Here is a 22,251-nt window from a genome sequence, read left to right as displayed (position 1 = left end):
AGTTAGAGATACTTCCTGAAAACAGTACCTACAATTTAGAGTTTTGAAGTATGGAACTCATACCTTCCCTGTCCCTGGATCCTGCTGCCTTCAATTTTGTGCTAAAGAACAGTGATTTTCCAGGTCAACAATTCTGATCCTCTAGTTGTTACATAATAAACCATTAGCCTCTGAATGTTCTGGTCCACAATGACCACTGATATATTTTGCAACTTTGATCAAAGAAGTAGAAACAAAACTTTTTTTTTGAGAGGGAATCTCACTTTGTCACCTAGGCTGTAGCGCAGTGGTACAGTATCAGCTCACTGCAACCTCTGCCTCCCAGTTCAAGCAATTCTCCTGCCTCAGCCTCCTGAGTAGCTGGGAGCATAGGCAAGCACCAACATGCCTGGAAAATTTTTGTATTTTTATTAGAGATGGGGTTTTGCCATGTTGGCTAGGCTGGTCTTGAACTTCTGACCCCAAGTGATCTGCCCACCTTGGCCTTCTAAAGTGCTGGGATTACAGGCATGAGCCACCATGCCTGGCCCAAAACACTTTTAAAATTTATTAAAATCTTGTTCATGGAAGAGGAAATGGATGCTCTAACAGTTACGAAGAGATTACCAGTCAAAAATCTGAAAAAAGAGTAATACGTTTATTGTTTAAACTTTTTATTATTTTTTTGAGATGGAATCTCATTCTGTTGCCCAGGCTGGAATGCAATGGTGTGATCTTGGCTCACTGCATCCTCTGCTTCCCAGGTTCAAGTGATTTTCGTGCCTCTGCCTCCCAAGCAACTACAGCCACCACACCAAGTTAATTTTTGTATTTGTAGTAGAGACGGGGTTTCACCATGTTGGCCAGGCTGGTCTCGAATTCTTGACCTCAGGTGATCTGCCTGCCTCGGCCTCCCTATGTGCTGGGATTACAAGTGTGAACCACTGTGCCCAGCTGAGTAATAAGTTTAGATGAGAGGAGGAGAGTGCAAAACACTTTATTTGACAATTGTTTTGAATGTAAAGTTTAAAATGTGAAAACAATTAGAATTTTATAAGAAGCCAAATATCTAAAAATCTGAAGAACACTACATTTAACCAGTATATTGGACATCAAAGGGCAATAATATGTTTTTGGCTGGGTGTGGTGGCTCACTTCTGTAATTCCAGTACTTTGGGAGGCCAAGGTGGGAGGTCAGGAGTTCAAGATCAACCTGCCCAGTGTGGTAAAACCCAATCACTATTGAAAATACAAAAATTAACTGGGCTTGGTGGCTGGCACCTGTAATCCCAGCTACTTGGGAGGCTGAGGCAGGTGAATCACTCAAACCCGGGAGGTGGAGGCTGCAGTAAGCCAAGATCACACCATTGTACTGCAGCCTGGTTGACAGAGCAAGAGTCTATCTCAAAAAAAAAAAAAAAACAAAAAAAAAAACAAAAAAAAAAAAACTGTTTTCCAAAGAGAGAAAGGCCTGTGGGCTTTTGTTAGAAAAGATCAGCTCCACCTTGTTAATTATTAGTAACATCTCTAATTTTTTGCTTTCTCATTAAAAAAACCAAAAAAAACCCAAAAAACCAGTGGTATACAGTCAACCTCTTAAGACTGGTGAGAATTAAATGAGATAGTATGAAGGCATATAAAAAGAATTTACATTCCTTTTCCTTTGAATCCCAATCTATCCTATTAAAAAAACTTACTGGCATTAATGTTAAAACTAGTCATTGGCATGTCATTATATTGAGGCATTATGTATCAGCTCAAAGCCACCAAAGCTGAAAATCAGTGATTATATGTCTTCTAATTTATGTATCTCTCTATTCCTTTTACTAACTACAGATTATATGGGTTATAAAATCTTATTAAAAAATCTTAAAAATCTTATAGAAGAGATGAAAACATTGATTGCCTCTTTCTTAATGTTAACTAGGAGTTATGCTTTTTTTTCCTACTGCCCGAGTTACCTGACACTGGTTGATCTTATGTGAAAATTGATTTTTATTTCCCCTGCCAGGAGAGCTCATGTGGTTTGGATTCTAACTTCAACTGGATCAGGAATAAACTGCCCAAGCCACATGGACCTCCCCTACTTCATGAGGATCTCCTCTCAACAGGGCTCTTCTAAGACCATGGGCTTGGATTGGGGTGTATTTTGGGGGTAGCGCTGAGGGAAATTGGTTAAAAGCTCATTCTGAATAAGCTCCATGCCATAGGATTCTGAAAAGCTCCACGTTTCATTGGGCCTTCAAGGGGATTTGTGAGCGCAGTATCTAGGGCCCAGCTAAGCTTACCAGGAAGGCAGCCTAGAAAACTCACTGACTTTTGATATGTGAGAGCACAAAAACTCACCAGACCTCCCTCCCAAAGATGCTAGGATGTGGACCAGCCTTTCCCCAGGTGTGAAGTCGGAAAGTGAGAAGCATCTTTGACTTGTTCCTGTCCCTCCATCCCCACATATCCTTGTCTTGCCAAGACCCATCCATTCAACGTCCTAGGAACTATCCTGTTCTCCTCCTGGTGCCACTGTTCAAGTCAGATCTTCATCGTTTCCTATCTAAAGTATTGCAACAGCCTCCTAACTGGTCCTCCTTCCTCAGCTGTACCTAACACTCTCCTCCCCACCCCCCACTATCCATTCTTTTTTTTTTTTTTTGAGAGTGAGTCTTGCTCTGTCGCCCAGGCTGGAGTGCCGTGGCACAATCTCGGCTCACTGCAACCTCTACCTCCTGGATTCAAGTGATTCTTCTGCCTCAGCCTCCTGAGTAGCTGGGACTATAGGAGCACGCTACGATGCCCAGCTAATTTTACTATTTTTAGTAGAGACGGGGTTTCACCATATTGGCCAGGCTGACCTTGTGATCTGCCCACCTTGACCTCCCAAAGCCTCTATTTGTTCTTTGTAAAAGTTTCCCAGAGTGCTATTTAAAAAAAAATTAAAATATGGCTGGGTACGCTGGCTCATCCCTGCAATCCCAACACTTTGGGAGGCTGAGGCCGACGGATCACCTAAGGTCGGGAGTTTGAGACCAGCTTGACTAACATGGTGAAACCCCATCTCTACTAAAAATACAAAATTAGCCAGGTGTGGTGGCGCATGCCTGTAATTCCAGCTACCCAGGAGGCTGAGGCAGGAGAATCACTTGAACCTGGGAGGAGGAGGCTGCAGTGAGCCAAGATCATGCCATTGCACTCCAGCCTGGGCAACGAGAGCGAAACTCTGTCTCAAAAAATTTAGTCGCTTATTTCTCAAAAGTCTTCACTGGCTCCCTAATAATTGACAAGATAATGACTAAACTCCTTAGCATGTGCATAGACAGAATCTGTTCTCTAATATTCCTTAATTCTTCCTTTAATTCCATCTTTGGTCTTCTATCCTTTCACTGTAGGATTTACATCTTACTGTTTACTTATCTATTTCCACCATGGTAAACTTCTTGAGAGCAGAGAATTTTTTCAGATTACACGCCTATGGCTAGGAGGAGGTATGGTGGTTGGCATCCAATAAACAAAAACGCAGAAGAATATTCACTGACACTTAATTTTAATTAAATCAACAGTTCAGGAGAAGATAAGGACTAGAATAGTGTTTAATATCAACTTCTGAGAAATCATATTTATATAAAAGAAATGAAACAGGCCAGAAGTCCAAAAAAGATGCAGCTTAGGTTACTGCACTTGGATGAAATATGCTATTTAGAGTAGCATAATATTGAGGCCAGGCCAGGAGGAGAAAGAGAAAGAGAGGACAAACCTCCTGGTAGTATTTATTCTGGATTCCAAACTCTTCTGTGGCCTAAACAATATTTAGTCTATTGGAAACATTCAGCAGGCTCTTTACAAAAATGACTGCAGTATCTTCAACACATCTGAGTTACACTCATACCTTGTTCCAGTCACATGCAAGTTTAATGTACAGTTCTACCTCACGAAAAGGGACATCTATGACACCAGAACCTTCCCGTGCCCAAGGTCATGGACAAGAGGGGAGGGGAGTGAATTTCTACTTTATGCATATTTTAGGGAACAATACTGTGGCTATCATTTACCCTTTTGAGCACTCTTGATTTTGGTCATTCATAATTAGAACATGAGAAACAGTGACGGTGAATACAAATGAGTACTCACTGAATTCCTAGGCTGCTACTAGAAAATAAAATAAAATTTAAAAAAAGTTCCTTGCCACATTCACAAAGGTGGCAATAACTGTATATATAAGAAAAAGCCTGTAAACTTATAGAAAAGATAAACTCTGGCTTCTAAACAAATTACAAAATTGATTTTGCCTTTATCCTTGAGTGTGATACAGAAAAATGTAAACCAGTAGACTTAGTTACCAAAAGACACTTATCCTCCTCAGCCCAGGTATGAACTTAAAGTTTGGCCTGAGCTAGTTTGATCTTCAAGTTTTCTCCAAGTTTGTCCATGAATTCAAACGTATTCAAATAGTCGGAACGTTGCACGCTAATAGGGGAGGAAAAAGAGAAAATTTAGTTTGTCTCTGATATGGTAGCAGGTAGAGGTAAAGTCCTAGAAATGCTACTTAAAATAGTATTGTATTTGTTTCTGGAAGAAAACACATTCATGTTAGTAAGCTACAAAATCTATAGAGAATGACTGTGTTCATTGAGACCAGCCTGACCAACATGGTGAAACCCCATGTACATTGTCTATAGATTTTGTCTATAGGTTCCCAGGGCTGACCCAGGCTCAGAACTTAGGCTCTTTAGGCAGCCTGCAGTAGAGACTCATCCACACACATTCAGTGAGGTCTCTTGCCATGTAGCTTTGAGGGTGAAATTATCATGGAGTTTCAGTTCAGACTAGTGCTGCTGGGATCAAAATCATCCCACTTCTTCCTTATTCTCAAATATAACAAAATTTATTCGGGGCATAGCCAAACCTTTACCCACCTTCCCACAAGCTATCACATGTCCTTAAAACAGTTATAGTATGGCCGGGTGCAGTGGCTCATGTCTATAATCCTAGCACTTTGGGAGGCTGAGGTGGGTGGATTATGAGGTCAGGAGATCCAGACCATTCTGGCTAACACGGTGAAACCCTGTCTCTACTAAAAATACAAAAAATTAGCCGGCTGTAGTGGTATACGCCTGTAATCCCAGCTACTTGGAGGCTGAGGCAGGAGAATCACTTGAACCCAGGAGGCAGAGGTTCCAGTGAGCTGAGATTGCACCACTGCATTCCGGCCTGGGTGACAGAGTGAGAATCTGTCTCAAAAAAAAAAAAAAAAATTATAATGCTGTTATTTCTATCAGTGTCTTACTTAAGAAAAACAAAAGACAATGGACAGGATAACATAATCCTGCTGCTGATAGGTGCCTAATAGGCTACAAAGGTATCCCCCTGATAAGACCATTTCAAACACTGCAATCTTTTTTTTTTGCTGGAAATTTAAATTAAGAAACATGCAGTGATCAAGTATATCCCCATTTTGGGGTATACAGACCCTAGTTGACACCTCTGTGGATGCACTGGTTGAGACATGGAGCCAATCCCCCCAGGATACTGGCTACCATGTTCTCAGAAAAATTCTCAGTAATGTATGGGGTCTCAAATATTTGCCCAAATATTGATTATAGATACTTAAGTGACTATGATCAATTGCACACCTTAAATTTGTGCTGCTTACTTTTCTCATTCGTAAGTTAATGAAAATAAAGAAGTAGAATAAAATAGTCTCTGAAGTACCTTTGTTTCTATTTGTCTATAATCTGCTTCTTAAAATTAAATAGAAACTTTTCATTCAATGATTGTCAGCTAGATTGGATGTTAGCAAATTACAGCCCAGCAGATGAACCAAATTGAGCCTGGTACTGAACATAAAAGTTTGATTGGGGTGTTGCCATACCGTTTGATTCTGTATTGTCTATGACCGCTTTCCTGCTGCAATGGCAGAGGCAAAGTTGAGTAGTTGTGTAGTTGCAAAGACCCTATGTCCCACAAAACCTAAAACATTCACTATCTGACAATTTACAGATAATGTCTGCTGACTCCTGAACTAGATGATGAATAACAGTTTATATAATTCCAGAAAGCACTGATGCTCTGAGCCCAGTGAGGATAAGTGTTAATTTGACCACAGAAGCTAGGCCATCTTATACTTACTTGGGTAAACCTTTAATGCAAGCAGCCAAGTCCTTGGTCATGAAGCCAGCCTCAATTGTCTCAATACAGACTTCTTCCAAAGCACTGGCAAAGAAGGCAAGCTCTTTATTGTTATCAAGCTTTGCTCTGTGGGCTAACCCTCTGGTCCAGGCAAAAATGGAAGCTAAAAGAGGGGAAAAAAACCCAACACTCCAATCACCGCAGTTATAGAAGTTTCCAAATGTTTCATAGTTCCCCAAAACAGAATAGTTTTATGTTTTGGTACTAACCACATGGGCTAGGGGTTTTAGCAGAGTTGGAAATATTTTACCAAATGAAAACTTTAAGAAAACGCATTTTTATGGCATGGTACTAGTGCTTGAAACTTAAGGCATTTTCTAATTTGAAAAGTGTCACAATCTCCTCTATCTCTTGTCTATATTGGTCTCCTTTTTCCAGGCTGTAATTGTTGGGGGAAGCAGCAATGGAGAAAGGGTTTACAGTGTGCCTACACAAACTGGTTATAAGTAATGTATAACATAAACTGGTTATAAGTAATGAATGAAAGAAATCAGGAACAATAAACTGCAGAAGGTCACAGAGGCCTCTGGGGAGGAAGGCCTCTCTATGCCAGCATGTTCCCAGGAACAGAGTGACCTAAGCTCTAATATTCTAAACATAGTACCCAGTGCCCAAGGACATAACACTCCCTTGAAGCACTGGAATGTAGCCAGACATATAGTCTCCTTGCTGAGCCCACTCCCACTAGCTGCACTGTCTATTGACAAGCATATGCTTTTAGTTCTTGAGAAACTCACATAAACCACCACTGCTATCAATTTTACGTTTGATGCACAGCCTCCCTTCACCGATTCACCCTTCACCGATTCACCCTACCACCTGCACTATAGATAAAAGTGATTGTGTTCAATAAATACTGTGGAAACCAGAGCTCGGGGCCTTCACCGCCTCCAGTAAAAAGTGATGGTCCCCTGGTCCCACTTTCATTCTTAATCTGTCTTTTTCTAGTTTCTTTGTTGCCACCAAACTCGGGGCACCCACAGGCAGGGTGTGGGGCTGGTTCCCTATAGTAATCTCTGTCTTTGAAGCTTGTTGAAAGGATCTATCCATGTGACTTTTAGATTTGTAGCCTTATGTGACAATTTCACTGCACCAGAGGTGAAGGAAAATGCTTGTTAATAACATTCTTCTCTATAACCTATGTTCTCCCACAAACAGAAAAGCATGTGTTGTGTATTTTAAGAAGCATATTCAAATAGATTTTATGACTAGAACAAATCAGCTACTTGGTGATGACTTTGCACACAAAACACTGAGCAGCCAAGGGAACACATCTGAGCTGCTTCGGAGATATCTTTTGGAGGGCACTCTCTGATGAGAAATCAACGTAAACACCATCTTACCAATGGGATTGGTGGACGTCTCCTGTCCCTTCTGGTACATGCGGTAGTGACGGGTTACAGTCCCGTGGGCAGCTTCTGCTTCTACTGTCTTGCCGTCTGGACAAACCAGCACACTGGTCATCATGCCGAGAGAGCCATACCCTGTAAGTGGTGGAGCATGAGGCGTTGGGTCCGACTGCATGAAGAGCGCTCAGTCTCTCGGAGACGAGAGCATTAATGACTCAATCTTGATAGGTCTTGGTAAACAGAGTAAACATAAGTACATGGAATCACCAATAATTCTGCCTTTCAGAAGGCAGGATCCCTGCTCCCGATGTCAGAGCCAATGGGTCTGAAAAGGCTGCATTTTTCCCTTACGTATCTCAGGGGTACCCGCTCCTTGATGGAGGGCTCAGGGTCCAACTACCTGCACTGTACCCTAGTTCTATGACTTCATAGCTACTGCGGCTCAGTTTTCTTATCTGTAAAATGGGAGTAATAACAGCACCTACTTCACCAGGTTGCTGTGGGATTAGATAAATATACATATATTCATAAATATATATGAACATAATATGTATTTATATTCCTTAGAATAGTACTAGATACAGAGTAAGAGCTCAATCCATTATTGTTATTCTTATGTGCAATGGTCTGCCATTCTGGGGAAATAAATGGATGAGAGCTGTCTCCTACCCTCAAGCTGTTCATACACTGCTGAGACTAGGAAAAAAGGCAAGTAAACACAGGATCAGTTGGATCCAAGAACATCCCACTTACCCTTCCTTGCTCTAATACCCTCAATATAACAATTCTCTTCTGTGGTTTCTTATTGAAAGAACCACATTTATAACTCTTCTATCTATAGAATTAATTTTCTTCTTTTCTTCATTTTTGCTACCTCCCAACATCACCTGTGAAGTTAATAATCAACCATGGAGTCATCACAAAGCAACAACACTCCCTCCTCTGTTGCATTCAGTACAAATGATTGTGAGGATGTAGAGAAACAGAAGGAGGGTAAGGAGACTTGGGTAACTCCTTTATCTGACATAAAAGTTATCTTTAACACGGTTGCTCTACTGATTTTCAAACTGAGAGGACATGCCTACTTCGTGGGAAAAGCAAACATAATTAAAGTTAACAAACATTACTCTGGAGAGATTCAAGTTCACACAGCTACCACTGGCAACGGAAACTGAAGGGCAACTTGGTGCTGAGGAAATCAGGGGCTGTGTTTCTGTTGATTTGGCCCTTATCCCATATACAAAAGTTTTCCTGGAATTTCTGTAAACAGCCCTGGGTTCTTTGCTCAATTTCTTTGTATGTCAGCTAAGCAGTAAACAAAAGCACTTTGTTGTTGTTGTTGTTGTTGAGACCGAGTCTTGCTCTATTGCCCAGGCTGGAGTATAGTGGTGCCATCTCGGCTCACTGCAACCTCTGGCTCCCAGGCTTAAGCAATTCGCATGCCTCAGCCTCCTGAGTGGCTGGGACTACAGGCATGTGAATGCATCTGGCTTTTTTTTTGCTTGTGTTTTGGTAGAGATGGAGTTTTGCTATGTTAGCCAGGCTGGTCTCGAACTCCTGGCCTCAAGTGATCCACTGCCTTGGCCTCTCAAAGTGCTGAGATTACAGGCGGGAGCCACCGTGCCTGGCCAAACACATTTGTTTTATATTCTACCAAAACAGCAGCTGGCAGAGGGACATGAGTAGATCTTGCTACCAGATAAATGAGCTTTGCAGGCACCAAGGCTTGGTTATGACACGATCAGGCTCCTCACTTTATCTTTCCTTGCCTGAGTGCCCTGGTTTTTTACATTTTCACCAAAGGACAATGAGGGCAGGTAAAGGGAGTGATTTGCAGATCAGGTAGGCTTTAAAACCTCAAGTGGGGAAAAGGTTGCGAGAGAAACTATGTTAACATCTAAGGCTGGGGCCAGGAGTGTCAGTCCACTCATTTACTTCCCATGTGTTCTTGAGCAATCACTTCTCTAGTCTGAGCTTAATATCCTTAGCTGTCAGACAAGATATTGGACTTGGAGTTTTAACATTCCATGATTTTACAACAAAGGACTATAAAACTCCCCTTCCCAAATAAGAGAAATACCCTGGAATGACCCAGTTACTACAGGCCAGGCTCCATCTCCGTACCTTGGGCTACAGAGTCCGACTGCACGTCACCATCATAGTTTTTACAGGCCCAGATGAAGCCTCCTTCTGATTTCATAGCTTGGGCTACCATGTCATCGATGAGCCTATGCTCATACCAGATCTTCTGGGCTTCAAATTGGGACTTGTACTGCCTAAGAAACAAGAGACAAAACAGAATAATAATAAAGAAAATGGATTTTGTTAGGGATATCATCTGCTTGTCCCAAAAGGAAGACGGGACACACAAGAAGCAGCATATTTTGGTAGAAGTGGCAGAAACTCAGGAATCTGACAGACATTGGCTCAAATCCCAGCCCAATCATTTTCTAGCTGTGAAGCTCAATTTGGCTATCTGTAAGAACAATTTTACCCACCTTGCAGGGAAGCTGTGAGAATTAAGTGAGACAGTAGAGAATGCCAAGGACTACCTTACTTTTCAGTTTTCATTATACGATAGATCAGATTCTTGAGATTCAGCTTATTTTAAAAATGTATTTTTGAAAAGACTGTTCTACTGCTTGGTGTCATTCAGGAAATTAAATATATTCTGGGACAGTTTCTGGGCTTGGTATAGATGGGTAGCAGGAGAAGGAATCAAAATGCCTCAGGAAAGATTTCTCATCTAAAACCCAAACCCTGGCCTGAACACTTGCACCTAAAGGGAGTTATGCCATCTTAAATATTAACACATGCTCACCTCCTGTGCTGTGGAAGCCAGTGTTGTTATAAACTTAGACTTAAGTTCAAATGACTCCACTAAACAGAATTTAAAATTCTAACAATGGGCTTCAAAAGAATGGAAATGGGTCTGACTTAGAAACTGCCACAAGAAAATTACAACTTCCTATCTCTAACAAGGTACTTTTATTTATACATTAAAGAAGCTGACTCTGAAAAAATTCATGTGGGGCACTTACTTAAGAACATGTTTATCTTCTAAAAGCAACTCAGAGTGGTTTTGTTTTGCTTCCGCTAAACCTCAATTTTGCCCTTATCTTTAAGGGATAGTGATGATTTTCACTCAATTTTCCCCAGAATCATGGGGTTAGGGAGATATATCCTCTACATGAGAAATGTCAGCTTGCTTGAGAATAAAGAAGAAGTTAAAAAAAGAGCTATATTTACTTGTCATATATCTCCTGAAAGATGTCTTTAAAACGCCCATCATATTTCTTCAGAATAGTGTTTTTGGTGCTCAGATACAAAGGCCAACCCTTAGACAGAGCCATTTGGAAGGAACTGTGTGCAAAATCTTCAATTGACTTATCTTGATTATACATGCCCATGGCAACACCACCACCCTCTGTAGAGGAGAAACCGGTGAGAGGAAAAAAAGGGAGAAAGGTAAATGTCATGTAGTTGTAATAAGGCCAAAGTCACCCACCACAACCAGATGACCTACTTCTCATCTCTCACATCTGAGACTAGACTTCAGAAGTCCCAGACAAGTTTCCAACCTGAATATTCCATAAGTTTCTGAGGCACATAATGAGAGAAAAGTCAGTTCTAGATAAGGACACTCTAACTTGTTTTGGAAGGACAATAGAAATGAAAATCAGTCTAAAATCCTGAAGATGCAGAAATACCAAAAACTGATATGAACCAGAAATACATATAAGAAAAGGCAAATAATTTTGAAACTCTCGTTTACATACTGATAAGGTTTGGATATTTGTCCCTTCGAAATCTCATGTTGAAATGTGATTCCCAATGTTGGAGGTGGGGCCTGGTGGGAGGTGACTGGAATATGGGGCTGGATCCCTTATGAATGGTTTACCACCATCCCCCTTGGTGATGAAGTGAGTTCTCGCTCAGTTAATTCACTTGAAATCTGGTTGTTTACAAGAGTCTGGGACCTCCCCCTTCTCTTTCTCTTGCTCCCACTCTTGCTATGTGACATGCCTATCGTCTGTTCAACTTCTCTCAAGATTGGAAGCTTCCTGAGACCCTCACCAGGAACAGGTGTTGGAGCCATGCGTGTATAGCCTGCAGAACCGTGAGCCAATCAAACCTCTTTTCTTTACAACTTATGCAGCGTCAGGTATTTCTTTACAGCAATGCAAGAATAGATTAACACGCCTACCTTTAAAATTCCCAACATCTATTTTAAACTTTAAGGGTGTAGTCAATCCTCAGTTATTGAGAAAAACTTGCATTTCAAATACTGAATGAAAATTCTTATAATATCCTGGAGGATACTGAGTATTCCTACTGTACTTGGTAGAAATAATTATGCTACTGTTTTACAACTCATATTGAACTTTGTTATTATTAAAGATAGAACTTGAATCCATGCCAATGCCCAGGATTAACGGGCTCAGGGTAAAAGGTGCTGAAGCCTGCAGGACCAGATTCCAATAAGTAGTATTATTTGGAAGAGGCAAGAAAAACAAAAGCTAGGTGAGTGTTGGGTTTTTGCACTTATGTGAGTGCTTTCAACAACTCAATAGTGAAGGAAAAGGGCCTACTAGTTCTTTCAACAACTTTTGGGTGGGATTTGACATAATGGACCTTTAAAGGTAGCAGGGTAGCTGGGAAAAAAAGGCAAAAAGCAAATGTTCCACTTTGGCAGGAGAAATACCCAGAAAGCAAGAAGAAAACTTTATTAAATATATAATGCAACCTCTTCCAGATACAAACCCTATCAGAGCAAAGGGCAGGATTATATGCTGGGTGATTTGGGGATATTAATATTTAATGTATATAATTTATGCATAACAGATTTCTGCCAACCTTCTCTCTGTGTTTAAGATAAATGCATAATTATCTCCTTGTCTTTGTCTAAAGGCATTTCCAATTAAGAGGCTAACCCTTTTGTGCCTTTATTCATGCCACAGGAAGCCATGGAAGCAAATTACTTTTTTAAGTCAGATTTTGGGTTTTACAAAAACACTGTAGATTCAGATTGTATTTTTAGGCAGCCACATAACTAACTTTAAAAAGTAATAAAAATATGATCTAAATCATTTGCTTTTTTAAAAACAGATGAAGCGTATGCTACAATCATACATACCTTCAAAGTTATGTATCAGGTATGTCACCTTTTGGGTTCCGTCAGTTGGTGTGTAGGTTATCTCTACTTTTCCAGGCCCAGGAACAACAAAATCAGTTGCTCTGTACTGTGTAGGGGGTAAAAAAAAAGGTATAAAGAAGAGAAAAATACCCAGGTAGGAATTATAAGGAAAATATTCATACAATATAGACCTAGAAGGCACCCAGACAAGTAGGGCAGCTCATCAATTTTTTTTTTTAGGAGATGGGGATAAACAGGTCTAGAAGTTTCCCCAAATCAATAAATATTTATCAGGTGCCTATGTGATGTACAGGAAAGTTTTCTGAGCACTGATCTGGAGAGGACAGAGAATAACATAAGCCACTTTCCTTTAGGAAGTTTACAATGCAATAAAGACACATATAAGTGAAAAGCAATATAAGAGCTTTCAAATGCCGAAAGAGGGTATAGACAAGAAAAGAAAGAAAAGAAAAAGCTATAGGATGACAGAGGAAAAGCAATGACCATGGCATGGAAGTCAGGGGACTCTCCCTAGAGGGTGATGGTAACAATACTAGTTGTAGTGTTGAGGTAGCTAATGCTTTGTCCTTACTCAACGCCAGATGCTTTAAGTGCTTGACTTGCACCATCTCATTTGATTCTTACATCAATCTGACAAGGAGAGAAATATGATATAATAGAAATAATGCATCCAAGGTCAAATGACTCGATGTCTTGTCCTTAATTAGGCCATCAGGGCTCAGTCTCTCATAGTACAATTGTTACCAGTGTTATATGACTTGTTCATATGGAGCAATAAATCATTCTGGCAGCAGCTACAATGGGATGATGATGATTTTTAGGAAAGGGCTATTCAAGGACAGACACCTTCCTCATGGGCCTCAGCTGCTCAGTGGAATAATGTGCCTGGCATACACTAGACATCCACAGGTCTTTGCTGCATTGTATCTTCTTCAATGACTTGAATCAGATACTTGCAGAGTTAGGTACCAGCAGGTGCCAGCCACATCTGTATGTGTAGAGAAATACTAATGACAATTGGCAAAAGAGCAGTAGGTAACAATAAAGAAAAATACCTACTTTACGCAAAACATTTTTGACATACAAAGTCCCTTACTATGGATGGTAATTGATTACAATTTCTGAAAAGTGAGAAACTGAGGCACCAAAGCACCATATATGCTTTGTATATGTTTATGCATATTTAAATAGTCTGTGAATCAACCTGAGGTTTGGAATTTTCTTTCTTGACTTTAATAAATAGAATGGCCATTTTTACAAGTGACTGATGCTGAAATAATCAAAAACAAAAACAAAAACAAAGAGGATACACACACACAAAAGGCACAACAGAACCGGTAAGAATCTAGGGTGGTGGTTGCAGGATTAGCGAGTTTGCACCACTGCCATCTACATTCCCTTGCATGGGCCCCTGGAAGTATTTGTGAAGGCTGTGGCAAGGATGAAAGGATAGTTTTAGTCACAGAATGGAACAAAGCTAACTGACACCGTAAGGACTAAACTGTCTACCCTAAACACACTGTTTTCAATGATGGCTACATTAAAACCTCTGGCTTTCAACATCAGAGATTCCTGTTTTTAAGGTTCTTTTAATACATAAACTACTTTCTATCAAAGCCTGAAACCTCAGTTTCAACAGTGAACTTTGATTTTGTTTAGTTGGCAGTTTTTCTGCTTACTTTGGCAATGAGCCTACTGGTACAGAAGTAAAGCAGCAATACTTTTTCTCCAGGCAGGAAGGAATGCTTTAGTAAGGCTGCTTTCAACTACCGAGTCAGTTTTTTTTTCCTTTTTTGAGACAGGGTCTTGCTCTATTGTCTATGCTAGAGTGCAGTGGTGTGATCATAGCTCATTGTAACCTTGAACTCTTGGGCTTAAGGGATCCCCGTCTAAGCCTCCCAAGCAGCTGGGAGTACAGGCACATGCCACTGCACTCAGCTTTGCCTACTCACTTTATATATGAATAAACAACAAAACTGGATCTTCCATGAGCAACTGACATAATTAGGGAAACACTTTTCATTTTTGTAGAGACACGGTCTTGCTGTGTTGTCCAGACTAGTGTCAAACTCCTGGCCTCGAGTGGTCCTTTCAACTCAGCCTCTAAAGTGCTAGGATTACAGATGTGAACCATGGTACACAGCAGTTTTTCTTTTATGCATGATGAGATCATTTTTAATACAATCTTTGGTGATTCTCAACTTTGCACATTAGATTCACCTGGGGAGCTTTAAAATGCCTGAAGCCCCTAGAATTCAGATTTCAATTTGTATAGGGTGGGACTTAAGCACTGGAACTAAAACAAAGAAACAAATCAAGCCAAGCAAAACAAAACCATCAAAAAAACTTATAAGGGGATCTTATTGTGTAGCCAATGTTGAAAACCACAGATCTGGTTGAACCATATGAAATTACCAACATAAAAATGGCAATATCATATGGTATAACTGAATAAAAGGATAAAGGAAAAAAAATAGCATGTTTAAAAAAAATAACGTATTGAGATGGGTGCCTATTTGTAAGTTTATTTGTATTTACCTTTAGCTAAATGTGTATAAATATACAGTTATACATATATGCATTTCACAATTTTGTACCTTGCTTAATGGGTGTAGATACCAAAAGATAAGAATAAAACACACATAAGTTGGAAATTCTGGGCCATGAAATAAGAATATGGAAACCAAATATTGCCAACATAACTTACTTGATCCCCATAAGCATGACGACCTATGATGATGGGTTTTATCCATCCACTCACAAGCCGGGGGATATTTTTGCAGATAATGGCTTCTCTGAAGACCGTGCCACCCAGAATATTTCGTATGGTGCCATTTGGCGATTTCCACATTTGTTTCAACTTGAACTCCTCAACCCTCTTCTCATCAGGGGTGATAGTGGCACACTTGACGCCAACGTTATATTTCTTTATAGCTTCTGCAGCATCCTTGGTGACCTGGTCGTTGGTGGCATCACGATTTTCTATGCCTAAATCATAGCTTGAAAGAGAAAAATTAGAAGCACATTTTTTCAGACAAACAGGTTACAGTTATAACCTATAACTGCAGTGATGGCATACACAGCTCACTTTGCAGAAAGTGCAGGTTCCAAGTACACCAAAATCTTCCAAGTTTTAGCATTAGAACACCCTAAACACAGATGATGGGTGCCAACTAAAAAGAGAACTAAGAGAGGCTGGACTGCTGGGCCGCCACCCCTTCTTTTGTAATGGGAAGTTGTCTATCAGGAAACTGAATGGAGACCATCAAACTCTGCCCTTTAACTCCTGTTTTTCACCATATAGATGCAATAACGGCCTGGTTTCTCTCCATATGATTAGTATAATTAAGTGTAAGCCTAAGCACCACCTTTTTCCCTTAGTAAATATTGTTCTTTAAAAATAAAGGGGGCGCGAGGGCTTAAAGGATTTTTTTGTACTTTGGCATTAAAGTGGTGGGAGGTAAAGATGTGACAGTTGATGCCAAAAATGTTAATGACTCCTTCATTAATGCCAGTTAGTCATAAAGTGAACCTTTCCCTAATTTTTTTTTTTTTTTTTTTTTGAGATGAGTCTCATTCTGTTGCCCAGGCTGGAGTGCAGTGGCATGATCTTGGCTCACTGCGACCTTCGTCTCCTGGGTTCAAGTTATTTTCCTGCCTCAGCCTCCAGAGTAGCTGGGACTACAGGCACCTCCCACCATGCCCGGCTGTTTCTCCAATTCTTGAACAAGTGTTTGTTCTGGAAACAAGCCTACAGTTTATTGGATAAGTAACTGAATCCATCGATGGTTTTGTATATACCAGAGAGTTACAGCTTAATATACACCAACGCTAAGATGGCAGGTCTTTCAGGGCAGAAAGAATGTTGGTTGTCCAGGGAGGATAGAAAATGACTGCAAAGCTTTATTTGAAGCATGTAATAGTTGGTTAAGAAGCAAGAAAACAAACTAACAATTTCTTCTATTCTCCAAGGATTTCAAGAAAAGTTTTTCAGCTCTCAAAACCTGCTGCACTATTAAGCCTCTAGATTTCTTTTTAGTTCCCCTATCTTCCTTTCTTAGATAGCCTACCCAACTCATGATGCAAACAAAGAGATAGTAATCTTGACATATTTCCAAACAAAAATCATTCCCAACTGCTTCCACTTGAGATAATTCATATAAATCTAGCAAAGTCATGTCCTTTGTTATCTTCTTGCATAGGAAATGCTGATCCAGTCCCAACTCCAACAAGAAGTATAATCAGCAGTTTTCATGTTCCTAGGAACCATTTCTCAGGAGAAAAATCAACGAGCAAATTAGTAGATTTTTTTGCTTGTCTTAACATTTCCAAGAAAAAAAGCAACAAATTGCCGAGTTCACTGTCTAGCCTACATAAAACAAACTATCGCTCCATTCTCCTCAAAAAGAACCAGCCAGTGATGATTATCATCAATAGCAATTTTGGCAACATCTAAAACTTGTTTGAACCTCCAAAAATTATTTAGTCTGCAGCCACCAACTTCTTTCCTCCTAGGCATAGTGACTCCCCTTTAAAACTCCTCAGGATTCTAAGCTAAAGAGGCTCAAAGCCTCTTTGCAGCCTTTATAAGGGCAAGAACCCTGCAAGTTCATCTACTGTCATGTAAAGTTCTGAAACAGGAATTCCTAAAATGCTTTTTTTTTTAACCTACTTGGAATATGTTTTTATGCCTAATTTCCTATATGCTTGGTTGACTTTTGCAAGTATTTGTATCTTATTATAACTGCAATATAGACATCAGCAGCTTAGGTTTAGAACAATTAAAAAGAATATTTAATGAAATTATGTTAATTAAGTGTCTCCACTCAAATAAAAGGTCCTTAGGACAAATTTTGATGACTAATTCTGGGCTGAGGCAAACACACTTAGAGTTGCCAATAGTTTGGCTGAAATGTGTTGCTCAATATTTTACTATGCCATTCTTCAACCACTTTACCCTTTTTAAAAATTCTATCTCTACCTAGTTAAAGGTACAAAGAACAGAAGCAAGTTTATGAAAAACACAGCAAAAAAATGAGAGAATTACATAGACTTTTACATCTGTCCCCAAGCATTTAACACGCAGGGCAAAGGGACACAGGATTTAAGGGAACTTTTGCTGGAAAAGAAGGGTTCAGTTAAGTAACTTCATGAATTCTTTCTGCACTACAATTGTATGAAAAGGGCAAAAGGTGAGGAATGAAAAGGAAACAGGTCCATTGACTAAATAGGGTGACAGAAGATTGAGTTTGAAATGATAAAATTTTGTTAACTGCGTTTAGTTTCCTGTTTCTTACATCCTCTCTTATTTTCCTTTTCTCAATACATTGTACTACTCTTAGCCACGGCTTTATTACAAATAAAACCTTCAGAGGAAACAGAGGGTTAGAAGAATCTGAAAACAATTCTTTCCATTATAATTCTTGACTTTTAGATGATAAATCCAGTTTTTCTAGCAGTATGTTAAAATTAAAATAGAAGGTTCATCTGAATATATTTAGGCTTAAAAAACTTTATTCACAAAACATAGCTATATCTATGTAAAAAAAGCTAACTTAAGTTCACCTCAAAATAATTTAGATTACATTCTTTTTTTTTTTCTTACTGTTTCCCCTCCCCACTCCTTTTTTTTTTTTTAGTGATGGGGTCTCACTCTGTTGCCCAGGCTGGACTTGAATTCCTGATCTCGAGGGATACTCCTGCCTCTGCTTCCTAAGTAGCTGGGACTACAGGAGTGCACCACCATGCCCAGCCAGATTATACTTTCTGAGTTTGCTACACGGAGGGGTAACTGATTTACCTATGTAGATCCAATTCCACATAGGGAAAAATGAGTTTCTCTTTAATCAATTCCCAGATGATTCGTGTCATTTCATCTCCTTGCATCTCTACCACAGAACCACCACTGATTTTTTTGGACATTTTGATTTCAATAAACCTAAAAAGAAAAAAAATACATGCCTTGTCATTTATTTCATTATAAAATAGAAGCAAAATATATAAACAATGTGGTAACTACTAAAAGAACAATTCATACAATTCAATTTATGTGCAGTTGAATAAAAAGGTAGTAGGAACAATTACATTTGCCATTAGAATTGAGCACCTTCTCTGCACAAAGAATTGTGTTATGTTTCACATGTGGTTTCTGAGTTAGCCTTCATAACAATTCTAAAAAATGGACATTATTTTCCCATTTTACTTTGTCAAAAGAGAAATAGCTTTCACAAGGCCACCTGGCTGGAGAGTGGGGAAGCCTGACCCTCTAACATGCCCTTCATAATGCAATCATTATTCTCAACTACTGGTTTGTCTTATGAATTGAGATTATTTCCACACTCTCATGTTTACTGAACACTTCAGTCCAACTCTTTATTTTACCAGGCTCTCAAGATAAGCAGAATGATGAGTGCTAGTATTTCCCCTCTTCAAAGAGGCTGTTTTTGTTATTTAATAAAATAACTAGCCATGAGGAGATTCACCTGATTCTTGTGACCCATCTTCAGGAAAACTTTAAGTCTGAAAGTGAGATGAAGAATTCCTGGCGCAACTATGTTTTCCTAGCGATAACACAGACATTGGAGATGTGGGGCTAAATAAAACAAAGTGATTTCTCAATTAACGAAATCTGTATACAGTAGGGCCACTGCCCAAGACCTAAGCATGTCCCTGTCATCTTCTTCTGGCTGTTCAGAGGCAAGGGTAAGCTCTTAGTAAGTGGGATAGGACAATCTGTGCACTGTCCTAGGAAGATAGCACTTTAAGGATAGGGTGTAGGGGTGGCAATACAAATCAATCTGATTATCAGAAAGTACAAGGGTGGCCCCTTTGGAAGAAATGAAACTGTGAGGCTTCAATGAAGACCATGTCCCAGCTTGTCTCTAGAGGCAGAAGAACCCCTGAGCCTGCCAAAGTCATCTATTCCTTCTAATGATGCTCTATTGGAAATTCTTTTTTAATCCAACAACACAATTGCAAATTGCTTTTATTCTCTTAAGGACTAGAAAAGTCAAGAGAATTGACTTAAAAAAATTATTACATAAAAGACCTAAAACAGTCTGTCTTAAAAAACTGAGCTAAAGTAATGTGGTCTTTAAATAAAAATGTAATGATTAGTAGACAGTAAGCCTCAGTTTCTTGACAAGCCTGGATGTATATCCAATCCCCAGGACCATTTTCACTTCCCAAAGTTGTAATTCTAGAATTCTGCTTACCAGTGTTTAGGAGATGCCTTTGGGGAACCTTCTGGAACTGAACTAGAATAAAAGAAATGAACAGAATGAGTCAAGACTCATGAGTCAATTACTTCCCATCTGTAATGTCAAGTATAATTTATAGTACAGCTGAACGCATATGATTTTGTTCATGTTTGATTCCACTGTCACACTCATCCTTATTCTAAAGCAAAGTAAAAAAGGAGGTAGTGAACTTATCTGGTTCCTGATACTATACTTCCATGGCCATGCCCCTATATAGTATTGTGCAACAGATATGACATGGCTGTTTTTCCTTGATGGCAAATACGGTTAATGGAGGTCAAATACTGTACCTAAAATGTCAAGAGTGATTTTTTTTAGTTCACAATTTCCTTCTCAGTTAAAGCAATTGTATTCGCTGCAATAATCTTTATCTCATAATGCATACTTCAAACACTTCAGGTTTTCCTCACATTACTTAGTCATGAAATTGTTACCATCTTTTAACTAAAAAAGTAAAGCTTTATTGTTACTACCATGTGGAGCATAATTGTATTTCTTCTGGATCTGATTTCCATGGGATGAGCTGGAGGCACCACTGGATTGACCTCTCCACCCTTGTTGCCCCTCAGATTTTTGTCTCCACCACCACCCCAACTTCAGAAAGAAGGGCTGTTTGTTCCTAATAGGCACCAGCTCATTTAGTTTTAAAGTAGCTGAATCCCAACTCCTAACATACTTGTATACTTGTGCAATTCCAGAAAATAAACCTGGAATAACAATACAGAGTAGTTTAATTAAAAAAGAGCCATTTAATATTATTTGCATCAACCTCAGGTTTTTGGCCAGATTGTTTTTTTGCCGAGTTCATGAACTACAATAATTTCTGGGCAAAAAGAATCTCTTGCAGAGAAAACACTGGACGAAAAGGAACAAGGAAGCTGTTATAATTTGTTGTTGGAAATATTCCTGACTCACTCCCCTGCAGAGCCTTGGCTTGCCCCCAAGACCAGTTAAACACTGTACTGCCACATCAAAGAAAGTACAGGAGAAAATTGCTAATTCTCACCTTGACAGTGAATGAATTTCTTATCACCCCAATTCCTCCCAGACTTGCAGACTCAACTGAATATAGTTTATCTCCTGAAACAAAACAAGGAATAGAAAGTCTTAACACAGAACACCCACAGGAGAATTTAGCTGTTTTTAATACCAGCCAGACAGCCCAGTTTATCTGGTTTAAAGTACAGTGCTGAGTGTACTCAGAGGGGCAAAGGGCAGTTTTAGGCCCGAAGGCACTTTCTAAATAAAGGTCATGGGAGCACAATCATGTCGGCGCGTGCGAGAGTGTGTCCCCGCTTTGTCACCCGTTAACAGGTCTTGGGGTTTGCATGTCCTTGAGTGCCGCTGTGAACAGCAGGCTCTTGGCCTGCACCCATCCTTGTGGCCGTTGTGCAAGAGGGCGGCAACCAAGGCTGGATCGGTTCCTCCTTCTGGGTCTCCACACCCGCCCCTTCCCTCTCCGGTGCCGAGAACTTTTAAACTCCAGGCACTTGGAACCAGCGGGGGCATCTCCCCGAACTCCCTCTCGGCCCGGGTGGCCTAGGGACCCCTCTGAAGGCCGCCGGAGCTCCACCCCCCCCCCACGCCTCCTGGGGGACGCTAGGGATCGGCCTCACAGCTATTCCCCGCCGCCTGAGTTCCCAGCAGACGCCCATCTTCGGCTTACAGACTTCTTTGCATCCAGCCCCCAACTGCTGCCCGTTTTCTTCCTCCTACACCCAAGGCTTAGTCTTCTACATGTATTCTTGCAACCGCCACCGCTCGCTTTTCCAACCCAAGTGCAGACCTGGTTTTCCCCGTGTCATTGCACCCAACTTCCCCACCGCCCAATTTCTCCCTCCCAAGCCCCAAAGCAGGCCTTCTGCATATCCAGGCATCCAGCATCCTCTCCCTCCCCTTTTTCTTTTCCCATTCTCAATACCTGGATTTGTTCCCTTCTTGCACGCAGGCCTCGACGCTAAGTTTCTCCCTCCATACCCAAGATCTGCGCTTTCTTCCTTTTCCCCATTCCTGCCTTCGACGGAATTAGAGCCTCCCTTTGCAGCCAGCCGCCGGGGCCGCCCCTCGGATCCTACGGTTACCTGCCGGGATGATATGCTGGCGAAGAGCTGGGGCGCCACAGCCGCTCACACGCTCAGACTCACGCGCACAGGCTGGCAATCCCAAACCGGGCTCCCACTGCCTCAGGTTCTGACGCGGTCCCTGCAGAAAGCCGGGACCAGAGGGCGGGTCCGAGATTTTCCTCTTCCCGGCTTTGTCCCCACCCAGGCCCCGCCTCCTCAGTCCACCTCCCTAGGCCCCGCCCCCGTCACGCCTCCAATCGTCG

At 40.6% G+C, this 22,251-nt stretch overlaps 1 protein-coding gene across 3 annotated transcripts; it reads right to left on the bottom strand.

The window, feature by feature from the left end:
* Nucleotides 1-3,500: 3,500 nt before the first annotated feature.
* IDH1 (isocitrate dehydrogenase (NADP(+)) 1) lies at nucleotides 3,501-22,211 on the bottom strand. Of its 3 annotated transcripts, XM_032278441.1 has the most exons (10): nucleotides 22,007-22,211; nucleotides 20,932-21,005; nucleotides 18,467-18,604; nucleotides 15,374-15,665; nucleotides 12,646-12,751; nucleotides 10,758-10,935; nucleotides 9,633-9,784; nucleotides 7,503-7,643; nucleotides 6,100-6,262; nucleotides 3,501-4,437 (listed from the first exon to the last, which is right to left on the bottom strand). In XM_032278441.1, the coding sequence occupies exons 3-10, from the start codon at nucleotides 18,586-18,588 to the stop codon at nucleotides 4,347-4,349; spliced, it is 1,245 nt and encodes a 414-aa protein (XP_032134332.1). In that variant the 5' UTR covers nucleotides 18,589-18,604; nucleotides 20,932-21,005; nucleotides 22,007-22,211; the 3' UTR covers nucleotides 3,501-4,346. The 3 variants fall into 3 exon arrangements, with proteins under 3 accessions (XP_032134332.1, XP_032134331.1, XP_032134333.1); XM_032278440.1 differs by lacking the exon at nucleotides 20,932-21,005 and having other exon boundaries at nucleotides 3,859-4,437; nucleotides 22,007-22,170; XM_032278442.1 differs by lacking the exons at nucleotides 20,932-21,005; nucleotides 22,007-22,211 and adding an exon at nucleotides 19,881-19,903 and having other exon boundaries at nucleotides 3,859-4,437.
* Nucleotides 22,212-22,251: the final 40 nt, after the last annotated feature.

The sequence above is a fragment of the Sapajus apella genome, unplaced genomic scaffold (genome assembly GCF_009761245.1).
Source record: "Sapajus apella isolate SASKATOON/1434 unplaced genomic scaffold, GSC_monkey_1.0 scaffold10, whole genome shotgun sequence".
NCBI lineage: Eukaryota > Metazoa > Chordata > Mammalia > Primates > Cebidae > Sapajus > Sapajus apella.
Note: the sequence above shows the minus strand (reverse complement) of the source record. Positions and strands in the feature narration are given on the sequence as shown.